Here is a 17,148-nt window from a genome sequence, read left to right as displayed (position 1 = left end):
TATTGTGTGTCACAAATACAAACTTATTACGATACGATAAAATATTGTCATTGCCCAGCTCTAATACATATTGCATACATATTTAATGTCCGTACCTCATAGTAAGTTGCCTGAAGGGGTGTAGCACTGACTGTGTTTTCAGCTGTTTACACTGACATGTAAGTAGAGGTGGGCTGATATGGTAAAAGTATTGTATCGCATTATTTAAAGACATTTCACAATATACAATATTTATTGCAATCCACATGATCATAGACAAAATGCTCTAGTAGTGACAGTCTTAAAAACTGCTGTTCAAAAACTTACAGTGAATTTTATTGTGAAATGTGCCGTTGATCCGTGTACTGTAAGCACTGAACTGTGTTCTTGATGTGCTTAGAAAAGAATGTTGTGTATCACGATAAGATTCATCGCAATACAATATATTATGGTCATGTCCAGAAAGGTGAAAGGTGCCAGACCACAGGGCGAAAATTCGTTCAGACCAGAAGAGGTGATCTTGGTTCAGATGCTTTTATAAATAAATACATTCGTTTATTTGGGGAGATTATTTTCGGATCAATTACAAGAAGTTAAGACTGGCCATCAGACCGGTGTTGTGAGCGTGTCACGCTGTGGTATGGGCACAACAGAGTATGCTCGCGATTCCTGCATCTTCTGTAGCTGTAGATTATTGATAAACTGTAACCCTTATTGATAAACAACAGTAAAAGGAATCCGATGGTAATCTGTTTACGCTCGTTCTCCTGTGTGACACACGTGCACTCAAAGGTAGTCATACTCTGGTAGGGAGGCAGAATTAGGCGCAGCACCTGAAAAGGTAACTTGCGGAATTGCCAAAAACGCCAGTGTGAGATGCCTGCCCTTCTAAAAAACTGATCAGTGGCAAGTTTAGGGAGAATGCAATCAAATCCTCACAGCAATGCTTCCGGACAGTAGAGACAGTTATTCCAACAAAGGCATTATAAGCTATGTTTAATGCCCTTGATTTCAGAAAAAAAACCTGAATGAGCAGGTGTCCCAATACTTTTGTCCATATAGTGCATCTCTTTTTCCTTATATTCCAGGATCACGGTATCAGATGGGGAGGTGTGCTCTTAACGTGTGATTGGTTCATTTACGTCGCTCGTATGATTTGGGTTATTTTTGCTTGCTTAAAAATGATTGAAGCTGGTCTTTTATCCATTACCCTGTTTACACCTGGTCACTTCATGCGAGAAGCAGCCTGTGCAGGTGATGACCGGACATGGCGGCGCTCTTTAGGTCGCTCGCTGAACTGCAGTGTGAAATTAAAGCTGAGCATAGTAATAAGATTAAGATTTGCAATATTTTGAGGCAAATAAAAGTAAATGATGATATTCCACCAATAAATAAATCGTAGAAGCTACATTAGATTTGTATGGGATTTTCCTTACCAACTGTGAAGTTCTATTGATTGGTGTGATTTTCTGTTTGTTCCCTAAATAGTATGCCAAAGTGAACATGACGTTAAAAGAAAGTGTGTTACCAAGAAGAAAATCTACTATATGGAGTCTAGTGTTTATCTCTTATACAGATTATTAAAAATAACTAATATATATATATATTGCTGTCTGTCAATATCACGGTTTTACAACTAGGCTGCTGTAGCCAGCTCAACTAGTGCTACAGAACACTCCAGGCAGCAGCTTTCGTGCGTTGTGAATCATAAACCTCTCAGGACTTGCGATGTCATGGAAAGATCAGTCAGCTAGGGAAGCTCAAAGCCCTTTGGCGCATATCAGTGTGCTAATGCCTCTCTCTCTCTTTCTCTCTCTTTTCAGGTACATCGGCAGTGCCGCTATGCTGGTGTTGCGCCCGTAAGTGAGCCTCCGTGCTACAGGCTCCAGGCCTTCAGGCTCTAGGCCCAGTCTGAGCCTCCAGCAGCAGCAGCAGCAGCATGTCCAGCTCTGGCTTCCCCCCCAGCCAGGGGAGCTTCAGCAGCGAGCAGAGCCGCTACCCACCCCACTCAGTCCAGTACACCTTCAGCCCTGTGCGCCATCCATCGGTACGCACTGCTAGTGTTGTCTTTCTGTTGGAATAAGGGAATGCCCTAGACTGCACCATCAGAGTTCTGTTGAGAGGTTTCTGTTTACTTACCATATTGAGGAATTTGGAGGTGGTGTTAGTGATGGATCAGCACGTAAAGCTTTCAGTGCTGTTCACATTTATATTCGGGGTGGTGATCATACAACATCCTGACCTCACTAATGCTTTTGGTACTAAATGCTGAAATCAAATCTTCACAACAATGCTCCTTCAAAATGTAGTAGAAAGCCTTATTTGGGCAATAGACAGTTACTTCAACAACAGCAGGATACTGCTTTTATTACTTTATTTATTACTTTTTTTATTATTATTATTTTATTTTATTTTTTTTAATTCCCCTAATTTGAGAGGAAACAATGAATGACCAGGTGTCCCAATACTTTTGTCCAAGTAGCGTACATTCTCTCTGGTTGTTAGATAAAAGCACTGATGCTTCTGACTTCCTTTCAAGCTATAGATCAGTTTGGTTAGCTGTAGTAGTGGATTCCTCAAGGCTACAGAATCAGACTCCAACTGACCCTAGCTGTGCTCTCTCTCTCTTTTTTGCTTGTTTCCTGTTGCTGTGAACATGTAGGCGATGTTGAGGAAGAGTTGTTTAGAAGCCATTAGAGGTAAGAGGTCTAGGGTCTGTGTCATGAAGTAGTTCTGCTTGGTCAGTTCTTGCCTACATTTCAGCGTCGCTAAACCAAATAGGGTTCAACGAATGTTACAGCTTTGTTTAGTTTGGATATTGAAGGTGTGGAAGGATTCATTCTTCTAGTGCCATCATTTATAGTAGTTGGTGCCTTTTCTGCAGTTTCCAAAAACGTGGCCTTGAATTTTCTGTGGTAGTGTAAGCTGGTCAAAAGTGAGGCACTTTTGCATGGCCGAAAAATCCAGGGACAGCGATTGTACAGCGTTTTGTTAGACAGGTCTGGGACCCTTCACTGCTATAATGTCTTGGAGTGATTCTTTTACTTTACTAAGTTCCTGTTGAGGAAACTGTGATGTAATGCTGGCTGAGTTATTAGGTTGAGTCTCAGACTCCCTCACTAATGATAGCTTTTTATTGAGAGAGACTGTGGCTTCCCCTGGTCTGTTGGAAATTGTGAAATGACTGTGTCTAGATCTTTAATTAGTCACTGAGACGCAGTCATGGGGATCTCTGAGTGTTTCACTGTGAATCTTTGTCTAGTTTCTGATAGTCTTAAAATGCTTCAGTAGTTTAGTTTTTTTTGTAATGTTTTAGTGTTCAGGTCAATAATCTGTTAACCTGGGCCTGTTTGCACCTGATATTAATATACGGTCTGTGTCCAGAAAGTATCTGGATCTGTCCAGAGGTGGGATATATTAGGCAGACAGTGAACAGTCAGTTCTGGAAGGTGATGAAGGGGTTAAAAGCAGGAAAGATGGTCAACCCAGGAACAGGAGCCAGTCTGTGGTGGCTAGACGACCTGCATCAGGCAGGTCTTGTGGGGTTTTCCCAGTATGCAGTGGTCCGCATTCACTGAAAGTGGCCTAAGAAAGGAAACACCTGTGAACCTGTGACTGGGTAAGCTTGTTGATGTGATTCATGGAGGCCTCTCCTCGCAGCTTACAGGACCTAAAGGATCTGCTGTTAACATGAACTTGGTGCCAGATACCGCAAGACACCTTCAGAGGTCTTGTGGAGCCCATGCCTTGAATTGTCAGATGTGTTGTGGTGGGCCCTACTTGATATTAGGCTGGTGGTATTAATGTTATGCCTGATCAGTCTACATTACCCATGTCCTGGGTGTTTATTTAAAAACAAACCTATGAAAATAATCCCTTAACAGGAAATGCAAGGCTAACTTTGCTAACATGGATCTCATCTTAGTAAATATGTAACTGATTTAAGACCATTTGCTTCTAATTTCCTTAGGAAACAAGTCAAAAAGAACAAAAGAACAGGTAAAACAGCATGGATAGACCTAAATTAATAAACATAGTAAATTGTAGCTTGTTTATCATCTGCATAACGTCCTGCTCTTTGCTGCTGGTTTTAATCAGTTATAATAACCCTAGCTAGAACAGACTGCAAACTCCTCAGTAACCTCTGTAAACTACTCTCCTATACTATAAACGTCTCCTATACTACACTATTCACTACCCACTGTTAACTAGCCAGTACCTCATGGAAACTATTCAGTAACTACTGTGAACAATTTAGTAGTTCACAGTACACAATACGTTAGCAAAAGTAGCACATAACCCCCCCCAGTAAAATCCTACTCTAAATACCCACTGCTTCTAATATACTCAAAGGTTATTACGATATGATTGTCTTATTATGGCCTTATGTATTTGTAGCATGCATTTAGCCAGTCGTTTACATGGTATGCTATTTGTTGTCCTCTGACCCGTACAGAGAATGGTGCTTTGGCCTTCATAAGGTTTTTTTTTTTTTTTTTTTTACCTGCATAAATATGACTAAACTAAACAAATGAATAGGTTCTGTTTGGGGTTTTTCAGAGTATCTCACTTGAACCCTGACAGACGCTTAACCAGGGCATAGGAGACTGGTCTGATCAACTGGCTGAGCAGCTTTTAACGCTCGCCATGAAGGTCGTTTGCAGTTTATTTGCTAAATTTGATTACAGAGTTCGGAGAATGGGAGTTCCACAGGAATGCTGGGCCAGCAGACGGTCGCCCTCTCTATAGTTTGTTCCAGCTTACGGTTGCATGGCATGGTGGCTGGAAAGTGGCAGAGACTCCCATAACCTCTGAATACAAGTCATTTAACCTCGTTCACCCTTGAGGACCTGCATGTGGGTCCACCATTCAATTCCTCACGCTCACAACTACATAATGCACTTGACTGCCCAGTAGTTACTAAATATTTTCCATGAGGTACTGGGTGGTTCATAGTGGGTGGTGAGCGGTTTGAACTAGGTAGTGAATAGTGTAGTGTAGGTTTATAGTAGGTTCTGCATAGTTTATAGTAGGTACTGAGTAGTTCACAGAAAGTACTGAATGGTCTGTTGTAACTATAGAATAGTTTACTGAAGGTACTGAATGATTTACGGAAGTTACTGAGTAGTTCAGATGGTACTGAATAGTATATGATCTCTACCAAGTGTTTTGTGTAAGTTAGCGAATGGTCTATTGTAGCTACTGAATATTTTCAGAAGTAACTGAATAATTTATTAGTTATGACAGTTCACAAAAAGTGCTGAATAAATCACAGAAGGTACTAAATAGTTTGTGGTAGGTCCATAATTTAGTTACACTAGGTACTGAATAGTCTATTGTAGCTACTGAGTAATTCTCAGAAGTTATGGTTCATAGAGTTACAGAATGGTGACTGAATAATTTACTATATAAGTTTTACAAGTTATGCTTTTTAGAATTTACTGCATATAGATTACTGGATTATTTAATCTCTAAACTGAATAGTTCATAAAAAATATATATATTCGTTATAATAGATTCATAACAGATTAATTACTATCCTAATCTAAAGTCAGGCTGTTGTAAAATTCTCGATAAGCACATTTGATTGTACATAATTAATATAAATATTTGGTTATGTTGCTTGGCAACCTTATCCTGCTGTTAACTAACTACATGACATGGCTTGGTTGTTTACAGCTGCTCTTAATGACAAAGTTGAGTAGTTATTGAACCTCTATTTTATTGTAGCAGCTTTATTTGTAAAAGCATTCAGCCGCTCTAGACTGTTCCCTGTAATTTTTACCTGTGGTAAAATTATGTTAATATAAAAAATTAACAAACGCACAATGTCTTATTTATTTCATTAATACGACTTGAGGAATATCTGAGTAAAAGTCTAGAGTTCAAAAGGTTATGACTGGGAACCCCTGTCATTCAGATGTTAGCAATGTCATGCTTCCCTGTTTAGCGTGCTGCTGTGGTAACGGTTGCTAAACCTGTTGTAATGGATTGAAAGTTCGTATGTGTGTGTGTGTGTGTGTGTGTGTGTGTGTGTGTGTGTAAGAGAGAGGTGACTCATTTGTGACTTGTGTTTCAGAGAGTGGACTTCCACTACCGCCTAAAGTAAAGTTGTGTGTGTACGTGTCGCTGTAGTCAGGTGGAGTGTGCGTGCTTTGCTGATATACACACTGCCTCAGGGTTTCAGAATGAACTTTGATGACCTTCACTGAGACGCTGTGCTCTCATGCAGTATCTCTCTCTCTCTCTCTCTCTCTCTCTCTCTCTCTCCCCTACTCTCCTTTCTTTGCAAGTCGTCCAAGCCCTCATCTGTGAGGGCCATTGTTTTTGTTTTGAGAATGGTCTGCTTCCCTTCTGATTGTGCTTTTACGTGTGTGTGTGTAGGAGTTAACAGTTCCAGAATACCGCAATTCTCATCTGCAGGACCAGCAGCAGCGTCGCAGACCCTCGTTGCTCTCAGAATTTCACCCCGGGACTGAGAGGTAATGCCTACAAACACAGGCATGCACCCACATGCACACATCTACAAATACGTCTTCAATGGCCCACCGATTCTATCTGCAGTAATATATCAGGCTGGGATTTGTCGAGGTTTTTGTTCCACACGCTGTGTGTTTTTTGCAGGCCTCCAGAGCGCAGGCATGCCTACGAGCAGCAGTTCCACACAGTGCCAGCGCAGCCTGAGCACGAGGTCATGGAGGCCAAGCGGCCGCGCGTCGAGGGCACTCCTGAGCCCCACATGCCCCGCCCATCACCAGCCGGCATGATTCTGCCACTTCCCCATGCCATACAGGACGGCCTGAGATCCACCGGAGAGGTCAAGAAGGTGAAGAGTGCACACTCATATAGACATGCACATGCTGTCAGTCAGAAGTGTGGCATTTCTAAGGGTGTAAGAGTTGTAAAAAAATAATATTAAGGAAATATATGTTCAACGCATTTTTCCTTTGTCCTGTTGATGCTCCACTAACTGTAATAGTGCAGTTAGCAGAGTGCTGAGCCCAGAGCGGCAGCGATAAATGGGCTTCTTATGTAACTCTGGGGAAGCGACAGGACAACACTCGTGAGACCTGCATAACGCTGCTGAGTCGTATTAGTGTATTAGCCTGTTCAGAAATGCGTGTGTAAAGCGTGTCCTTTAGGGGTGACTCAAAGCACAATTTAAAGTCTCAGACTGTAGGGGGAGCCCAGGAGCAAGAAATACCAATTTTCACGTAATGCTGCTTTAAAGTGCAAAATGTTACCAATGATCAGTTTTTGGAAACCTTGAAATGATTTTAAAAACAAAACTAAATAATATATATATTTAAGTTGTAGTTTCTTAAATGTGAAACATTACATAGTGTTTGTAGTTGAGCTTTAATAGTGCTATACAGGGAGGTTCAGATTTTTTGATTGTCTATAGCTATTTTGCACAAGGACATGCTCTTAACTTACTCTAATAATGTATGGGAAAAAAAGAAACTTTTATTTTTCTATGCCAGACCAGAACTGTTTAGTGTAGAATTGTTTAAAATACTTTGTTTTTCATAATATATTTAGAAATTAAAATGTTTATCTTAAACCACACAGAACCTAAAAGTATGTCACGTTCATGTTTTCACTAATATAAAATAAGATGTTTCAGATTCCAGAGCTGTAGATAATTCCATTGTAATTGAGAGTATGTTGACTAACAACATTTTAAAAGTCCTCATATTTACTCAGTTGTCAATACATTACAGTACAAAATTATTTAATGCTCTTGTTGTGTCAACATTTGAATTTATGATTATTATTATTATACTTTATTTAAAAAAATGTTCTGTGGCATAAAATGACCCCTTATGTTTCATGTAGCATTTCATGTGACTCTACCTGGTAAAGGACTCGAGCCTTCCCTTAGGTCCTTAAGAAGTAGACCACATTTTTTTTTACTAGTTTGTAGATGTGTCATAAACATGGCTTGTGACTAATGCTGCGGTAGCACCATTGGGTGGGATCAGCAGCTGTAGCCAAGTTGACCTGGTGAAGGCTGATGGCTGATGCAGAGATGGCAAGGTTGGTGGCTGGCACGCTAATGCGGCGATAGTGGTGCTGGGCAACTCCGGTGCACTGCTACTGCCACGGTAGCGATGTTGAGTTGACATGCGGTCTCAGTACCAGTATGTCTTCACAGATAATTGTCCATAAATGCCACTGTATTGATGGACAATTTTGTGCAACAATAATTTAAGCAAAGAGACGGAAGTTCAGCTTGGATGATGTTTCCTCTCTGCAGCACATATAGCTTTGTTAGCTTTGTGGCAAAATTTAGTCCTCAGACCGTCCTCAGACCGTCCTCAGACCTCAGTGCCTTAGACCTCAGTGCCTTTTCTAGGTCAGCCTGCTAGGTGGTTCGACAAAAATGCAGGTTCTTTTAAAGGCACCTAAAGAACCATGACAAATCAATCGTTAATGGTCAAAGAACCTTTTTCTGTGTTAAATATTGTAATTTCTGCTTAAGTAGAGTTTATAAAATACTTAACTCTTAGTTTATAAACTAAGAACATCTCTGTGCAAATTATGATTGATTCCATGATAATGTAAAAACACCCATTACATCACATGCTTTTGGGTGTCCTCTCTGTGTGACAGAGAAGCTCATACACAAGGCCACGCTTAATGTAGCTATGGATGACAAACTGCCCCTATTTCTAACGTTTGGCCATTCTTTCTTTCTCTCCTCCTATAGGAGAGTCAGTTCAGTATGAAGATTGAAGCCTCGTCCCCAGGAGGAGGCATGCAGTCCCTGGTGGAGGACCAGGATGCGTCTCCCTCCAAGCTGTCCAAAGAGGAGCTGATCCAGAGCATGGACCGTGTGGACCGAGAGATTGCCAAGGTCGAGCAGCAGATCTTCAAGCTCAAGAAGAAGCAGGTGAGCAGGCCGGGTGTGCTCCTGTTTTAGCCCCTGTCCTCCCTGACTCCGCTGGCAGCAGGAGGTGGTTAAGGACACCTGGCAGCACCGAGGGTTCATCCACGAGCGGCTTTACTGTCCCCACCCAACCCTGAAGAAACAGGCTTGTTGACCTCCCTTGAGAGGATTACATTTAGCGCTAAGCCTTGTGGGCAATGTAGTCGTCCCAGGAGGAGCTTATCACCCATCCCTGTGTGTGTGTGCCCCGATTATTCCAGCTCTGTTGGAAGGCAAACCCAGATGCTGAAACGCCAAAAGCAAATAACTCTAGCATGTACTCATTACACAGTGAAGTGCACAGTGAGGGTTAATGATTGTTGTTGGTTCTCTGTTCATTTATGGAGGCACATACAGGCATTTTCCTATGCTTTATACGTGCACCTTTTGGACCTTTGCACCTTTCATTAGGCATGGAATAACAAGCCAGGGTTTGGCTGGAAAAGAGGGTGTCGTGTGGTTGTGGTTCCCCCCCCTCCTCTCTCCAGTCTATCCCACCCATATCTGTCTTGCCGAAGAGTTTCTCCAGGATCTGTCTCTCTTCTATCTTCATGCATTTTATCTGTGTTACGCATGCTCCAACACACACGCATGCTGAGACTAGACCAGCTCTGTCTATCCAAACACTAAACACTGGAAAGCCCATCAGATCTCAGGGTGGTGGGCCACCACAGAGCTTATTTCTCCTGCTGAAAAGCAGTGAAGCAGTGAGCTCACCTAATGGACACGTAGTCAGAGATTGGACCAAAGTGGACAATTGCTAACAGAGCTCCTCCTAACGTTCCCAGTCTTTTTGGAGCATTTCCATTGGCCCATTTCTCATAAAATGGTAACATAATCAGGTATCACCAAATTCACATTATATCACAATAACAATACATAATACAGAAGATAGACATGTACAGTTTTGTGTGCCGGTGAGTGGTATAAGTGACAGGACTGAGTTGAGTTTTACAGATCATTGTGCACCTGATTTCCATAATAAACATGTTGTAAAGGCCTGTGGTTCACGAACTTGACAGTTATGGCCCATAGAGCCCTTCTAGAGTTGCACTTTATATACACTGTGTTTGTGGACACCCCTTCTAATGAAGCATTCAGGAACTTTAAAGTGGCACACATTGCTGACTCGGGTGTGCAGGTCTGTGCACACAACTTGCCACAGTCCAGTCCCTGTAGCAAATCACTGCCAATAGAATAGGACTCTCTAGAGCACATAAACATGAACCTATTGGCACCATGACTAATTCTAGGTGTGGGCTGTTTCATCCTGTTCTGTTAAGATTTTTGATACTTGCTACTCTTCATGCATGCTTGATGATGATGATGATGGTGGTGGTGGTGGTGATGGTCATGTGTTATGGGTTTATCTGTCTCCCAGCAACAACTGGAGGAGGAAGCAGCTAAGCCTGTGGAGCCGGAAAAGCCAGTATCTCCACCCCCTGTGGAACACAAGCACCGGAGCATCGTTCAGATCATCTACGACGAGAACCGGGTATGAGGTCACAGAGCACACGCACACACGGTCACTCAGTCTTGCGCATTCACAGTTTCACAAGGGCCTCTGAAGCTATGGCCTAGTTTCGCCATTGCTGTTGTTTCTGTTTTTTTCCTCTCTCTCTTCCTGCTCTTTTTATGCAGTGGTAATGTCGTCGGAAAGTACCCGACCACAAGCTGATTTGCTTTAGGTGTGACTTGGTCACAGCTCCACCACATTAGTACTGCTTGAACCCTCTTCCCCAGTCAGTAGCACGCTATGCCACTGAGCTAATTGAAAGCGCGGGCTTTCTTTAGAGGGATGCTTTGTGTTGCAACTTAATGAAATTGGCACAGTTTTTCCACTCACCCTAAAATGTATTTGATGAGTCAAGACTAGTTTGCAACTGTAGTTCTGCAGTAGAGCTACAAGAAGTGAGTAGTGAGAACCTGAAAACGTTGAGTCGAGTTGGACTTACACTGTATGTCTAAATGTTTGTGGATAGGGCTTCTAATGAATGCATTTATCTGGAGCAGGTGAACATGAACCTATTTGCACTATACCTAATGCCAGGTGTGGGCTGGAGGGGTATAAAGCCCCCCAGCATAGAGCTGTGGAGCAGTGGAACTGTGTTCTCTGGAATGATGGATGGTAATCCACACAATACCTCTGGAAGGAATTGGGAATGAGGTGGGGTGGTGATCGTTCAACAGCTTGACCTCACTAACACTCCTGTCGCTGAATGCAACCAAGCAGTTCTCTAGAATCAAGTTGACAGCATTCCTCCCTGGACGATAGAAATGATTACTCCAACAAAAGCATGACATACTATTTTTAATACCTGTGATTTTGTAAGAAACAATGAATGAGCAGGTGTACCTATACTTCTGTCAATATAGTGTGTGATGTATGGGTTTACATCAATATCAGAGTAGTATTGGTAATGGTACCTATTTACACGGCTGGGCAACCACACCATGCCACCCAGTAAGCAAGCAGCAGCAGATGTTGTCACAAAGCAGCTTTGCAGAGATCCCTGTCTGAGCCCCAAGTTAGGAGTCCATAGTGACAGTGGCAGAAAAAACTCAGATCAAGAGAAAGAAACCTTGAGAGACTCAAAAAGGGAACCCATCAGCTTCTGGTCAACCCTGGATAGTAAAATAAATTACAGCAAAAGTACTAAAATATGGAAATGAAGGAATAGAGCCTAGAACTGAGCCTAAAATGTATAGAACTACTTAAATTCAGCTACTGCAATCAGAGATTAATGTTTAGAGATTAAGAAGTATTAGATCTGTGATTGTAAACCTGCAGAAATATCAATCGAAATGAATGTTTTATGTACTACTGGTGGATATAGTGTCCATTTCTGCATTTTATAAAGGTTTATGTATCTGCATTGCTAGTATATACATGACCAGATCTCAGCTTTGGCCCAGAATTTCCATAGTACAGCCATCCCTAGTGTGGCACACTGTTTAAATGCATAACACACATTTTATATATAGTCTTAAATAATTGCAGAATTCTTTGCTTATAACTACAGTGTGTCTTATGATGGCAGAAACCCCATGGCATGCAGTGCGCATGGTGCTAATTAGCATAGCAGATCCAGTGCAGAATTAAAGAAGTGAAAAAACGTTTTTTTCTAATTGACTACATTTAGAGTAAGAGTGAGAGTGGTGGCTCATTTCCTGCATCATTTATTATTTGGCTTTGTTTTCTGGCTAATAGACTACACACAAGACAAAGGTGGTGGTCCTTTTCCTACACCAGTGTGTTCTGCCTTCTGCCTTTCATCTGTCTAGGGCATGATCACAATCCAGATGTCCCTCATGTTAAAAAGCCCTGTTTGTTTATGCTTCACGGATATGCTCTGTCATCGGCTCCCCGGGGAGTTGTGCGTGTTTGTGGTGGTGGTGGTGGTGTTGTTTGCATGCAGACTGCATGTGTTGCATGGATGTAAAATGAGTGACAGTTGGAGGGATACTGTTTTCCTGTTGATGATGATCACAGGCCTTGGTCTTTGTAACAGTCAGCGTTGCACTATAGAGCCTGATGGAGGGTGAAGGTCTTCGTGCTCTGTAAAACCTCATGAGTTAGCTGAACTCAGGTGGTTTGAGGAAACTGATTGCCTTAAACCCTTAAAGGTTAACAACCCAAAGTGATGTGAGCTTAAATAACACCCTGAACTAAAGTGCAATCAATGCATGTAAAGTGTTAAATGTAAGTAAGTTGTAGTTACTCTGTTTAAGTTGACATTTACTCACAGGTCTTCACAACATGGATTGCAGGGAAGGGAAATTGGGGCCATAGTCCAGCACAGTTTATTGATTTCCCTGCTCTAACAGCCATACTATCCCTGGCTATTAACAGGTGAGTTGAATCAGGTGTGCAGGAACAGCACAAAACTGAGCAGGAATCCAGCTAAACAGTGATGACATAATTCTACATTAGAGCATGAGTGGACGCTGTGAACGTTATGTTGGCATTTAGCCATCATAAAGCCTTCAGTTCAAAAATTGGTAACTTGCTTACACAGCCTTCAACACTGAGGCCCAGCAGTTGCACCACAATACCGATTACAGCTGACCACATAATGGAAGGCAGCCTGAGGGGAATGAATATGAGGGTGAGGGGTGGAAGACAGTCCCAGTATTCAAATAGATGGTGCCAGGAGCCAATGGGAAAGGGGTGTGTTTTTACTCAAGGTTATACTGCACAAACATGAGGCACACCCAAATGTACCACACCATATTTCACTGGAACATCTCAGTCAATGGGAGTCAACTGAATAAATTAATCTGATTTCAAAACACAAACAAAGCGTGTAGCTCAACTACTCATTTTTCAAATGCTCTACTTTTGCGTTAGACTAACTTGGGACCAGTTCATTATCTGGATTGGATTTGAAAATACAAGTAAAAATACAAACCATCCTTAAACTTTAGTGTGAGCATACCAGCCCAATAGGGGGCGCTAACGCCTCAATGTTTGTCGTCACATTCGTCAAAGAACAAAGCGTAACAGCCAAAACAGACCTAAATACAGCACAGTGCTTTTCACAGTATTTTGTTTAAATAGGTTTCCTCGCAAGCCGGAAACAAATAGCATTGCCACGGCAACTTTAAAAAAAATTTTTTTTTTTTTGCTGTAATCCGATTTTACTGTGATCTCTGAATCACCCACACACTCCTGATTGGACTGAGAAGGGGAGTTTTTGCAACTTTATTTATTTTTTGCCCCCCATATTTGAGCACAGGAGGTTCTGTCACAGTGTAATGAAACCCACCACCTCTTTTGATTTTCTGGGCCCGGCATTCACAAGTTAACTGTGTAACGTCAGCATTTGAAAGCAGCATTACGCAAAAAATTTGTGTCACTTGCTCCTCTGTTCCCCCTACAGTCATGACGTGTAATGTCTGCTGCTAAGGCTACCTCTTTATTAAGGACACTCTTTACACCTGCATTTCTGGACAAGCTGACCGGTACAGAACTGGCAGCTAAAGTGAACAAGCAATGTTGCAGGATTTTACAGATTATTTATTAATTTTTTTTTAATCCTTCCTGCTTCTCCAGAGGTACATAGTGCAGGGAGCAGTGTTTACTACCCCGAGGTCCAACGATAGGGCTGCTCACAACCACTTCATTGTAAGCAGTGTAGAAGCAACATAATGCCATACACTTCAGAACAGTCTTTATTCTGATTCAGTTCTGTCTGGAATTCATTTCACCCTATTAATCGATAGTCGCAGCTCTGCTCGACTCCACACAGGCAGTAAACGGAGCTCCTCTGTAAGTGGGACCATCCTACAGGGGATTCCCCTTAACCAGAGCAGAGGTTGAAGGGAGCAGAAGAGGGGAAAAAAAAAAAAACACAGAAATTTAGCATGTGTTGCAGAAGGGAGGAAGTAGGAGGAGGAGGGTGTGTGTGTGGGGGGTGTGTTGGAGGGGGGATTGTTTTCCTGTGCCTGCAGGGTTACTGTAGTTCATATGTTTGTCTGGTCTGGGCTCAGAACGAGTCTTGAGACAGAGAGTCCTGCTCTGCCTTATTCTTGGAAAAGCGTGTAAACACCCAAGCTCAGCACTCGGCTGTAATTAAAGCCATGGCTCAGCCGGCATGTTTGGTGTCTGTAGTTTGTGTATTGCGTTTTGCACTTCAGCTACTAGAGCTCTCTTAATGGAAGCCTGTAGCTGAGCGTTTGCCATTTTGGGAACTGCATATATATAAAAATGCAGTCCTCAAAAAACAGTACAATGCAAAACTCCCCCTGCCTCTCCAAAACCTTGTGGTAGCATTGAAAGCAATAACCCTGGAGCACCAGGACTGTTATTCGTGATCCGTTGATCCAAACGACCTGACCCCGAACTGCTGCTTCCAACCTCGTACTTGGATAGTACCAACAGTCTTGTTTACAGTCGAAGTGCGTATACCTGTGATCAGTTCACAGACTAGGCTATAAAGCCCACAAACTGTCTGATCCTATCCGATCGGTGCAGATCCAGGCATGTTTTTATTTATTTATTTTAATGGGCCGGGCATCGTCTTTTTAAGCCTCTTCCACTTCTGATCCTTGGTTTTGGTGTAGCAGAGCGCCCTCTGGCACCCTCTATACCTAGACGCCATTAGCTGTAGTTCTCATTAGTTTGTGTTTTGACTGACTGTAATGAAAATGTGTTTGATTGTGTTTAATTATCAATCTAATCTTTGTTTTTAGGGCCTTCTCAGACATGCACTTTTAATCCAGTTAAATAAGATGCTGCTTTTTGAATAGAGTAATTGCACTCGGATGCAGACCCAAACAACCAAACCAAGACATATGAGAGGCAGTGGTCTCAGTCAGGTCCCAAACCAACTCTAGAGTGGTTTGTTTGTGCCGAGAACGTGATCTGATCTTGGTCCAACCCAGCGATCAGGTGTACTCAGCAAGTTAGAGATAAATGGCTTCCGTAGCCACGTGTTAACCAGGGATACTGTCCAGATAAGTAACCTTACTACAGCTGTGAACAGATGCCACCTCTGTTGTTGCTTCATGTTAACCAGAACCGGTCTAGAACACAGCACCTTATTCCTGCATTTGCTTTCTTAAGTCCTGCCCCAGACAGGTCTGACCAATAATGTGATGTATTATGGTGCTCTTGAATTGTTCTCTGTGTGAAACCAAACCAAGAGGAAAACGCTCCCAGTTTACAAACTTGTTAAATGACTTGGACCAGAGAAACCAGCTACAGGTCTGAAAATGCCCCAAGTCTACCGTTCCCTGCAGCTGTACTTAGTCTGCCTGACTCTGGAGCCCTTCTACACAGTTTGCGCCAGATTAATGGTGGGGTCAGAGATTCATAATTCCTGGCCTTCTAGGCCTCGGTAGCTGATGTGTCCCGCCCGTGTTTCACGTCGCTGAAAGGCGTTTTTATTTCCGAGTCTGTCCCTCCCTCCGTTTCTGTGCCTCTGTCTTTCTATTTAAACAGCTGCCGCTGCTCGCAGTGCAATGCATCATTCGCGCCGAGGAGCAGTCTACACTGTTACTGTAATAATATTCGCACTCCCTCACACACATGCACGCGTTGTACTTTTCATTACGGCCCTGGCAGACAGAGCGGAGTTTGTTATATAGGCGGCTCGTGCGCGCTCCCTAACCGCACACATTCATTTTTCTCCTCTCACACTCTCTTGGCTGCGTCTGAGTTTTGAGAGTCCTATGGCGCGCGTGTGTGTTTAGTGTTTAGGATTTCAGTGGCCCTCTCTGTGATCCATTCATTTTCCTTATGTAAGCTAGCAGACTCTGGTCCAGGGGTTTAAGAAGTACTGCAAGAGACTGGCAGTAAATGTGCAGTAGGGTGCGACCGGTCTATCGTTTGGCTGGTGTTAGGCTTCCATCAGAGGACCTCATGTTGGCAAAGCATGGCCTGTAGGACAGCTGCTCGTTCATTGTTTCTTCTGGAATCGAGGGCATTAAAGAGTTTATCCTGCTTTTCTTAAAGTAACTGTCTCTACTGTCCCAGACAGAAGGCTTTCTCCTAGACTTTGGAGTAGTATTGCTTTGAGGATTTGATTGCATTCAGCCTCAAGAGTGTTGGTGGGGTGAAGCTGTTGGATGATCACCACCCCACTTCATCCCAAACTCGCCAACCTATTTCAAAAGTAGCTCCATTCATCGTTCCAGAGAACATCGTTCCACTGCTCCACAGCTCACAGAATTTAGACCCCTCTGGCCCACACCTGGTGTTAGAACCTATGGTTCCAGAGAGTCCTTTTCTACAGGTACCAGACCAGCTGTGTGTGCATTTGGACAGTATCACAGGACCGTGTCTGGATAGATCTGAGCCTGAAGGGCTGACTGACTGAATGAGCAATGTTGTGGCTCAGGGGTCTAATGTGGTACCGCTGTGGCCCAAGAGTCAAGAGTGTGAAGCCCAAGCCATGCTGCTTTGCTCTCTCGGGGTGGGTAGATGGCACATTCTCCCCTCAACAGGCGTCTTGTTCGCTGTTACAGTGGAGCTGGGGACCCAGCGCTTTTTTTCAGAGTGTGGTGGCTGGCTTTAAATGCATCATAGGAGTAGTGCTAGTGCTAGAAGGAGTTCCGAACAGGTGGGTTATTTGGCAGTTCCGAACTGGGAGGAAAAAAGGGAAAGATTTGACAAACAAAATGTAAAGAATGTTGCCGCTCTCTTGCTACTTGGTGAAGAAATGCTACGCACAAGCACCAAATGTTTTTGTTAGATGTTTTAGCACGTTGGCTAAAGACATATGATCTAATAC

At 42.8% G+C, this 17,148-nt stretch overlaps 1 protein-coding gene across 7 annotated transcripts in view; it reads left to right on the top strand.

The window, feature by feature from the left end:
* Positions 1-17,148, top strand: part of ncor1 (nuclear receptor corepressor 1) — a 111,861-nt gene that overhangs the window by 11,407 nt on the left and 83,306 nt on the right. For all 7 annotated transcript variants that reach the window (XM_072659734.1, XM_072659742.1, XM_072659980.1 and 4 more), the window contains exons 2-6: positions 1,803-2,026; positions 6,364-6,461; positions 6,604-6,805; positions 8,693-8,875; positions 10,293-10,406. In XM_072659734.1, the coding sequence (XP_072515835.1) occupies positions 1,919-2,026; positions 6,364-6,461; positions 6,604-6,805; positions 8,693-8,875; positions 10,293-10,406 (705 nt within the window). In that variant the 5' untranslated portion in view covers positions 1,803-1,918. The remainder of the gene's footprint in view (positions 1-1,802; positions 2,027-6,363; positions 6,462-6,603; positions 6,806-8,692; positions 8,876-10,292; positions 10,407-17,148) is intronic.

This window comes from Salminus brasiliensis, chromosome 1 (assembly GCF_030463535.1).
Source record: "Salminus brasiliensis chromosome 1, fSalBra1.hap2, whole genome shotgun sequence".
Lineage (NCBI taxonomy): Eukaryota > Metazoa > Chordata > Actinopteri > Characiformes > Bryconidae > Salminus > Salminus brasiliensis.
The sequence above is the reverse complement of the archived record's forward strand: the minus strand, read 5'-3'. Positions and strand labels throughout refer to the sequence as shown.